Here is a 10,133-nt window from a genome sequence, read left to right as displayed (position 1 = left end):
ACATGCACCACCACTGCCCAGCATTATTTTTATTTTAAAATTAAAATGTAATTCCATCATGTTCTCCCTTCCCTTTCTTACTGCAATTCTCCATGTTCTCTTTCTTGCTCTTTTGGCAATCATGGTCTTGTCATTGTTACATATGCAAATATATAAATGTGACCTACTCAGTTCATTTAGTGTTATCTGTATAGATACGATACTCAACCATTGTTAATCTTTGGGTTTGGGATACCTTCTCCTGAACTTTACCATACCCTTAAACTACAGGACTCCGCCAATTTTGTGTCCCTGCCTGACCAATACTCCCTTATCCGCCTCCTCAAGCCTTAAGGGACTTGAACCTATAAATTATTAGATCTCAAAGTCCTACTAACTACCAACTACTACCAAAGATCCACAAGCACTCCCCACAATACTATTTTAGCAGTCCAAAAGCCTAAAGGTTTCTACCCTAGTCCAAGTTCCCATTCACCTGGATGGTCCCCTACAGCCTTTTATCCCAAGTTTCTTCCACCCCTCACTTATCAGTCCTAGATCTCAAGATTTTTTTAAAAACCATTTCCCTTGACCCTTCTTGTCAAGACCTTGTCATACTGTCCTGGACACTTTTGCATAATAGCAGCTTCAGGCTGTTTCACACACTTGAGATTCTCCAGACTGTTCATCCAGAACCTGCTGTCTCTTCTCAACAACCCCCCCCCCCCTGCCCCCAGACTCCTGGTATGTTCTCAATAACCACCTTAATTGTCCATCTGCAATGGAAAAAGGGCTCCTTTCCACCCTATACAATGCATTCTACGTGGGACATCAGCCCCTGCTTAACTAAGATATCTCTCTACTTGTCACAGACTCCACACCATCACCTCCCATTGTACTGTTGGATCCTGAGTCTTCTAGCAAAGGGTGCTCAGACTGCCTCCCTTCCAATCCGCCAAGCCTAAGGATATAATCCAGGACAGACCTGGCAAATGGATCTTCCCCACATGCCACCATCTGGGTGACTCAGCTGTGTCTTCACATTGGTGGCCATTGCTCAGGCTGTAAAGAAGCTCTCTCCACTTAAAGGGCACAGAAGTCCATTCTATCTCAAATCTTCTTCATTCTGTCTGGCCTTCCTCTCTGCAACTAGGAATGGACCCTACTTTCCTCTCTGAGCTTAACCTGCCCTACTCCAGATTGTTTTGCCTGCTGTCTTTATTTCGACAAGCAAGAAACCCTTTTGCAGTGTGGCAACACAGGTTTATAATCCCTAGGTACTTGGGATGCTGAAGCAGCAGGACCATGAGTTTGTAGGTGGCTTGGACCATTAACGACCCACCCAAATCTAGCAGTTAGATACTCACTGTGGCCGCAGCCAGAAGCAGGAGTACACCCAAGTTGCCACAGGGTAAGGGAAATGGGAGCAGGTGGGTGGTGTCAGCTTCTACGAACAGAAGCCAGCTAAAGCAAGGATGAACGACAGGAAGGGGCAGAGAGCTTGGTGCTAGGTGAGTTACCCTGCATCCTCAAGGCTCCTTAACCACAAGTGGGCCCCTACCATGTCCCTCTTTCCTTCTCTTTCCTTTCACCTCTCCTGACACTCAGTTCTGGGGACTGTCATTTGGGTTGTTGTCTCTAAAGTCTGGTCCTGAGGCTGTTTGTCTGACACATCCTTCTGGCAATGGTTGGGCCATCGTTCTCACAAGGGCTGAAAGAGCACCAAGTTTCTACTACTACATCTTTCAAGACCTTTCCCAGGCAGATACCATCATTTCCTCACAGCAGGAAACGGCACAGCCAGAGGCCCTGCTTTTTCTACCTGCCCTCTCCTAAGTGACGTGAATGTGCACCCTGATGATGGCTCAACTGGGAAGCCAGCGCTAACCACACTGCTATTTGCACTGTGGGGTTGCATCATCCTGGAGCTGTCTCTGAGAAGCATGGGGGGGGGACAGAAATCAGCTAAGAAAGCTAACCCTGAAGGAGTTTGGTGGTCACGGTAACAGGCTTCACCATGCCCGGAGTACAGGGATGGTCCTGTAAATAAATGACAGCAATCAGACAGATTACATTTGGGGACAGGCCACGGATACTCAATAATGCAGGGCATAGGTAGAACCCAGAGGACTGTAGCAGTTAAACAACAAAGCCAGATGTGGTGACACACACCAACATTTAGGGTCTTGTTGGAAATTGATTTAGTCTGCTTTCCTGAAGCAGAGTCTACATTTTAAGATCCCAAGGTAGGCTGGCATGGTGGTATGCTTGGAAGTTGGAGACAGGAAGCCCAGGAGTTCAAGGCCAGTCTCCTCTATATCATGTGCTTGAGGTGGGTCTGAGTTAACTAAGGCCCAGTTTCAAAAAACCAAATCCAAAAACCAGGAAAAAAACAAAACAAAACCCCCAAATGATTCATAGTGTAATTAAGAACTATCTTTTGCCAAGATAGTTTCAATTGCCTTTTCTTACTCAATGGCTGAACTCTCAGGCAGAAACCCTGGCATTAGAAGCAGAGTGGTTATATACAGTCTGAGTAGGACCAGCTGATCTGACACTTGTAAAACTCCCCATATCATAACTCTAGTCTAAGTTTCCAATTGTACATTTAAGGGGGCCAAGGTGACTGCTTCTAAGGGCCAGATGGCATGGTACATGGAGTGCCGTGTGAAGCAATACCTGCAAACACCAAGGCTTGTACACAAGATACAGTTTATTGCTCAGGCTGCATGGCCACATACTGTGCCCAGGCCAACCTCCCAGGCACAAGCCACTCCAGGAAGCTTCAGTTAAGTCCTAGGCATGGAGCCTGTTAAAACAGGTGCAGCACAGACCCTGTTTCCAAGGCTCTACATTCAGACCCATGATCTTAAAACCCGTTTCCGTGGGCCTTCGCGGCTGACTGCCATGGTGAGGCAACAGTGTCAATGGGACAGCTATACAGATCCAGCTCACCCCTTTTATCTTGGATTGGGACCCCAGGTTTGCTGAGGCACGCACCTTTATCCCATCTGTAATTCTCTAGTCATTTTTATTTTTTTAAAGGGAAAAAACTGCCCTAGAGAGCTGGGATTTTTTCCTCCTCCCGAGACAGGGATGAAAGGTTACTACCGCCAAGCTAGCTGGGATGTTTTTACATGGAAAACAGACATGTTCTGAAAATGGGTAGATGGGGTAGGAGACACTTGTGTTCAATTTCCAATCCTTCTAACCTGGCAAAGGAGAACAGGTGTGTGAGGATCAAAGCTACGAGGTAGCCTCAACATGGCACATTAGGTCTGCCTTCAGAAACTGCATTAGTGGATAAAGAACACTGTAGTATGTCTGCAGTCCCAAGACTGACCCAAAACGTGAGTGAAGCCGCTCAAGGATCTCAGCTGTCAGATCCCCAGAGACAGCCACTGTGGATCTTGGCAAGCAAGACCAGGCAGCTAGCTCTGCTGAAATGAAAACTGGAGAGGCCTCGGTCTGATGGGTGAGTTGACTAGCTAGGTCACAATCGTCACAGCAGGGATGGAGCAGGGAATAGTTAACTGGGAAAATCCTGCCTGTGTATTCCCTATGAGGCCTTGGTCACGTTTACCACCAAGAAAAACAGGACCCAGGTTATCAACAGTGCTATTTGAAAATGAAGGTCCCTTTCTTAGGACTGGAACAACAGCTGTCCAGCAGCTAGTCTTTCTGTCTCCATCAAAGTGTACAGGGTGAGCCAAGGCTAGGGAGGCCACGATGGAGTCACTGGGAATAGTATGAGCCTTGCTCAGAGGTGATGCAAGAACAAGTCAGTGTTATAAACTCAATCACAAAAACAGCAACTGCCAATCTAGACAGGCAGCTAGTGTCCCTTTCTTAACTGACCAGTCAGCTGTCAAAAACATAGATGCCTGAAATCCCCAGGAACTCACTGAACTGTTTCCTTTCACAGTTCTTATGAGCACTCTGGGACACCGTTAGTATTCAAAGTACTATTATCTAACCCTGCTATGTCACACTGTCCACATCTTGATCCAGAATCATAAGGAACCCCACCTCCAGGGCAGACACTGCATGCCAGGTACTTCTTTGATGGGTGGAGGCAAAGCCCTGAGTTCAATTAACACTGCTCCTGAGCAAACGCCCACAGCACTATTTTTTTATTTTTTTTTATTTTTTTTTATTTTTCGAGCCAGGGTTTCTCTGTATTGATTTGGATTCTGTCCTGGAACTTGCTCTGTAGACCAGGATGGCCCGGAACTCACAAAGATCCACCTGCCTCTACCTTCTGAGTGCTGTACCCTACCCTTTTTGATCAGAGTAAAAGATCTACATTCTTTTGATCCTGTCAAATCTCTGAGGGCGATATCTGGTATACTAGAAAGGGAGCTGTAAAGACCACAGACACTTTAATTTACATAAAATTATCTCACTCCATTTTATTTAAGATTTTTTTTATCCAGTTAGTAAAAGAAAGATGTGTCTCTCTTTATACATATGTACAAGTTCAGCTATAAAAATAGACAGCACATTCAAAGAGAAAAAGGCTTGGCATTTTTCTGATCCCCTCTAAAGAGCATCTGTACACAGGAGTCAGGGTTTGGGTAGGGGAATCTTTATGATTTAAATTAAATGATTTCCCCTACACCTACTCCAAAAAAAAAAAAAAAAAGTTAAAAAAAAAAAATCAATCTATCTAAACTCAATTCCGCGATTTTCAGGTGTGCAAATTAGAGGCTGGCCTGCCCAGAAGCACCTGTTCCACCAGGGACATCAGGTGGAAAGCCCCCGCAGCCGCCCCTTTCCCCTCTCAGAGGGTAGCAAGCTCAGGCGAGTGGGGCCAGGGCTGGGAGGGGTGGTGCTGAGCTTGCTCCCTCCCCATCTCACTCCTGCTGTCCCTTCTTTCTCAGTGCAAAACAGACAGTGCATACAGCCAAGCAGGGGGCTGGTGGGCAAAGCCAGGGAGACTGTGCGTTCAGGACAAAAGGGGCGTCTGCAAGAGGGTGGTGAGGGTGTCCTGCTGATTGAGGTGGTTCCTGGTCTCTTTACTGGCTTCTGGGAAGTCCCTTGAGTGGAGGCTGCTGCTACTGTTGCTGGTGGGACTAATGCTTCCCTGATGTGAACGCACTGGACAGTGGAGGAATGCGTGTGGGTCTGCTTCCTCCAGCCTGTTATCCTACAGCCACCATCTTCTCTAGCATCCACTGCACACTTCAGTAATGACACTGTGGCAAATGGGGTGTAGAGACCCAGACGCACTCCAGACTGTGGGTAACAGGGAACCATAGTCTCTCTTTCTAGCCCTATAGGAAATCATAGCCTTTAGAGAGGCCTCCACTATGGAAGGCTCTTCACAGCACCAGTGGAGCCTTCATGAGGGACATGGTCAGAGCTGAAGAGTGGGATGTGGAGGGAGACTGTGCCTGAGCATCTAAAAGGGGTCTGTGTCAGGCCCTTCCCCGGAAAGAGGTTAAGACTCAGCTGCAGAGTTCATCTGGGATGCTGTGGGGCCAAACCCAGGACACTGCTTTGGAAACAGGTGATAAAAGTGCTCACACTGACCGACCACCTGCCTGTCCTCTTCTGCAGCACCTGGTCTTCTCCACTCTCCAAATAGGATGCAAGATGCCACACTGGGTAAGCCATCCCAAGACCACCTGTGGCCTGGGACTGTAGCCCCTGGTTTGGTTGAAGGAAGTTGGAGGGCAGAGATGGTTACCGTCCTCCAGCAGGGTTGGTGCCTTTGCCCTGTTTCCGGATCAAGGAGTCTGAGGCTAGGCTGCTGGTCATGTGGAGGCTCTTAGGAGTCCCAGGAATATTATTTCCTTTGTTCAAAGGGGAACTTAAGGGAGAAGAGGCGCTTGAAGGTCCAAAGTCTGCAAGGCCAGCAGGTCGGACAATGGATGTCTGCAGAGGACTGCTTGCGGAGATTCCTGTGGGGATGAGGAAAATCACAATGACCCTTAGTGGCAGTTGTATGTGAGCTGCGCTGGTAGTCCAAAGTACTGGTCTAAGTGTGGGATGGAGGAAACGGATGGGAACCCCTCTCTGCTGTTTGCTGCCAACATCTTTGAGGTGCTTTTGCTGGGTTGCTTTCCTGTTAATGGGCTTTCTGTAAAATGGCTGGGTTGTTAGGCAATGGTGACATACTCAGCCTTACCTGCATTACCTTACCCAGAGAGGAAGACACTCGGCTCTGGAGACGGCAAGTGTCCAGTGTAGGAGGCCTGGCTGCAGGATGAGAGAGCTAACTCACTAGGCACTAATGATTTTCTTGTCTTCTACTGGAAAGCACTTGAGTTTAGCTGCTTTTTGTTTGTTTTTCTGTGTAAGAGTCCTGGTTGTCCTACAACTCACTATGTAGACCAGGCTGGCCTTGAACTCAGAGATCTGCCTGTTTCTGTCTCTCAAGTGCTGATATTAAAAGCTTGTGTCACCATGCCCGGGTGCTGCTTCCTTCTTTATTTCAGAAGCCTCTACTCTTTAGCAAGTCTGGCCAAGGGATACAAGGTGACCCAGCCTAACATGTATCTTTTCTAGCACCAGCCAAGGCTACCTCTTTCTCCAAGCTGTGTCATGTCAAGAACTTGGGTTAACCTCTCATCCTTGCATCTGATGGTTCCTTGGACAACAATGAACTTTCCCTTCCCCAGATTGAGACAAATGTACCTATTTCTCCTAACTCCACACTGTCTAGTATGCTTGTTTTGTTTATCTGCTTTACTTTTTTTTTCAGTAGCCCAAGCTGGTCTCGTTAAACTTACTATGTAGCAGAGGATAACCCCAAACTCTTGATTCAAACTACCTGTACCTCCCAAGTACTGGAACTATATATGTGCACCACTATGCCTGGTTCTGTCTCTTCTGTATTACTTGGTGGGCAGATAGATATGTTTCACCCACAGTGGTATTCTAGAGCAGTCCTTCTCATTTTTCATTCCCAGCTGCACTCCCTGTTGCCTATTCTTGGGTCAGTCTGTCTCCTTACCCCATCTCCAGTAACCCCCTGCCTGCTTCTCTGACATGCATCACATTGTCCCATCCATAGATGGGACAATCTATGGGCATCCAAAGCTGCCATGGCAGCTTTCAATTACCAGAGTGACTGCTGCTTATCAAGGGTACAAATGAGTTAGCAAAGGGCCAAGAAACACCAGGGTAGGCTACTGTACTTATTTCCTTAATAAGCCAATAAATAAATCAATGTTGAGGTTCCTGCAGTAGGGGAAAGAAGGTGAACCCAGTTTTACTGAGCACTCACAACAAGTCAAGTACTTTCTATACAAGTATGTCTTTCTTTGCTGTAACAATACTATGAACCATAAGAAGTTCAAGGTCACCACTGTCTGTATCATGAGAACAAGGCCAGCCTCAGATACATGCGACTCTATCTTAAAATTTAACAAGTCCCCCACAAAAACCTATGAACCATGCTAAGCCCACATGAGATTTTTGTTTATAGCATGGTATCACTGTGTAGCTCTGGCTGGTCTAGAACTTGCATCTGGGTGCTGAGACTGGATGTGTGCCACCCTATCTAGCTGAGGCTAGGCTTTCTATAGGGACAGAAAGGCTCACTGCATTTGCATGGCTTGCATTGTGACTCCAATCAACCTTTCTATGTCTCTCTAAACGTCAACAGTCTGTTCTCATACACCTGTTAGGCTCTTACCCATCAGGTCTGGCTGTGTCTTTCCAACCTTGACTTCCATTGCTCCTCTTCAGTATCTTAACTTGGCAGATATGCTCAGTGGTATCCATGCCATGGTGAATATCAACTCTTATGTTTGCCTGAATCCTTTTTCACTCACATTCTCCTCCATTCTGAATGCTATCCCATAATCCTAATAGCAGGTCCACAGTTCCTCCCCCTTTAACCTATAACCACAAGCAAGCTGACCTCTTTGTACTTATCTGTATACTGCCATGTGTAGTTTACAAACATATGCATGAAATGCTTCATTTTCCGCTTGTTACACTCAAGGGCAGTGGAGCTTTATTACTCTCCTCCTATGTGCACCAGGTGTTCACTGCCTAAAGTGATGGCTCAGGTAGCTGGAAGAATGTTAACTATCCTCATTTGGATTACTAAAAATAAACGTCTCAGAAAATAACAAACAAACCTAGAGTTAAGAAAAAGAAAGGGCAGGAAGAGTGGATGCTTCAAGTGCAGCCTCCGATTCAGCTCGCTCTGGCCATAGCTACTTCTATTCTAAAGACAGGCATGTATTCATGCAGAGAGGGCAAGGGGTGAGTCACAACTGCTCAGGTTGAAGCTGGGCTCTGGGGTTTTGGCCTGGAGTATCCTGTACACTCCACCTTGTAAGACACTAAACAGATTCTCAGACAGTTCTTGGCCACAGTCTGCAGCCACCCTGGCCTCCGCACCTTTAGACACATTGTACCCGTATGCGGCGTAAGCAGCTGCAGAAGCTGCTGCGGCCCCTGCTTTGGCCCCTGCCATGGCGGCTGCACTGCCTGCTGTGGACTTGCGGCTCCTGCCTTTCCCTGCTCCTTTGGCTGTGCTTCCTGAACCCTTGGGGCGGCCTCGGCTTCGAGCTGAGTGACCACGTCCTGCAGCTGGCACTTCCTGAATGGAAATTCCTGTGGAAACAAATAGCCAAGAGGGAAAAAAATAAATCTCTTCAAATGTTAACAAGTATTCCCTTGACAGCCAGGGAATGCTGGCTCTCAAGGTATTCTGTTCAGTTTGAGACAGGGTTTTCCAATGCTCAGGCTGAACCCAAACTCCTTGTCAGGGAATCCTCTAGTCTCAGTCTCCTGAGTCATGGGCTATAGGCACAGGACACGGTGCCTGCCTCGCTGAGTGTCCGAGGACATGTGGGGCTGTCATTTAGCATAGCTATGCTCTTCATACTAAGGAGTGGTTCCCACCATGGTTATTGTTTTATTTTTGCTGTGGGAAATTAAAGTGTTTCTGTCTTGGATTTCTATCTTTCTTTTCCTTTTCTTTTTGGTTTTTTTTGAGACAGGGTTTCTCTGTGTAGCTCTGTAGATCAGGCTGGCCTCGAACTCAAAGAGATCTTCCTGTCTCTGCCTCCTGAGTGCTGGGATTAAAAGTGTGTGTCACCACTGCCCAGCTTTGATTCCTATTTCTTTAAAAAAGAAAAAAATTCAGGGACTTGATTCTAGGCCTTGGGTATGCTGCTATACACACACTCTACCACCAAACATATCCAATCTTACTTCTAGGTTTGTTTTTGTCTTGTTTTTAATTTAAATTTTGAGACAGGGTCTCACTATGTAGCCCAGGCTGGCTTTAACATCAAGACCTTCCTACCTTCTCCTCCTTACACCACTGTGCTCAGTTTTGTTTTTAGGCTTTAAAATTAAGGTGCCAACTGAGTGGTGGCGGCGCATGACTTTACTCCCAGCAGACAGGTACATCTCTGTGAAGTTTGAGGCCAGCCTGGTCTACTGAGCGAGTTACAGGACAGGCTCCAAAGCTACAGAGAAACCCTGTCTCAAAACACCAAACCAAGTAAATAAATAAATAAAATAAAAATAAGGTTCCTTAAGAAACACTGGTAACATTAGGCTTCCTACAATAAAAGAAATGCCCCCAAAGCTAACTTTAACTTAAAGACTAGCAAAAACAGGGGTTGGGAAGATGGCTCCACTGGTAAAAGTGCTTGTCATGCTAGCATTGAGACCCAAGTTTGGATTCCCAGTACCTATAAAAGTGTGGCAGCATGTGTATTGGGGATGGGGGAAGGGGAGAGCCAAACACAGGTGGATCCAACCAATGGCCTCCACATGCATATACACCTATGTGTACTCTCTCCCTCTCTCTCTCTCTCTCTCTCACACACACACACACCAGTTAAATAACTCTTAGAAGGAGGATAAAACTCCTGTGTCCGGGTTTGTGAGATAGATGCCCTGATTTGATCCCTAAGATCAGGGTGGTAGGACAGAGCCACTCTTATAACCTGTCCTTTGACCTGCACATGTGTGCACACACAATAAATAACAATGTGTCCAATGTGGTGGTGCATGCCTTTAATCCCAGGGTTTGTGATTAAGGGCATGCAGATCTCTTACGAGTTTAAGGTCAGCCTGCACTATATAGTGAATGCCAGAGTTACATGAGAGACCTTGTCTCAAAAAACCAAACCAAACCAAACCAAAATCAATAGAAAAGTCCCTTAGGAAAAGAA

At 46.5% G+C, this 10,133-nt stretch overlaps 1 protein-coding gene across 3 annotated transcripts in view; it reads right to left on the bottom strand.

The window, feature by feature from the left end:
- Nucleotides 1-4,360: 4,360 nt before the first annotated feature.
- The window catches only part of Ino80 (INO80 complex ATPase subunit), a 102,148-nt gene continuing 96,375 nt past the window's right edge, over nucleotides 4,361-10,133 (bottom strand). For all 3 annotated transcript variants that reach the window (XM_051183661.1, XM_051183662.1, XM_051183663.1), the window contains 2 exons: nucleotides 8,341-8,556; nucleotides 4,361-5,885 (listed from right to left, as the gene is read on the bottom strand). In XM_051183661.1, the coding sequence (XP_051039618.1) occupies nucleotides 5,668-5,885; nucleotides 8,341-8,556 (434 nt within the window). In that variant the 3' untranslated portion in view covers nucleotides 4,361-5,667. The remainder of the gene's footprint in view (nucleotides 5,886-8,340; nucleotides 8,557-10,133) is intronic.

The sequence above is a fragment of the Phodopus roborovskii genome, unplaced genomic scaffold, assembly GCF_943737965.1.
Source record: "Phodopus roborovskii unplaced genomic scaffold, PHOROB, whole genome shotgun sequence".
NCBI classification, from domain to species: domain Eukaryota; kingdom Metazoa; phylum Chordata; class Mammalia; order Rodentia; family Cricetidae; genus Phodopus; species Phodopus roborovskii.
The sequence above is the reverse complement of the archived record's forward strand: the minus strand, read 5'-3'. Positions and strand labels throughout refer to the sequence as shown.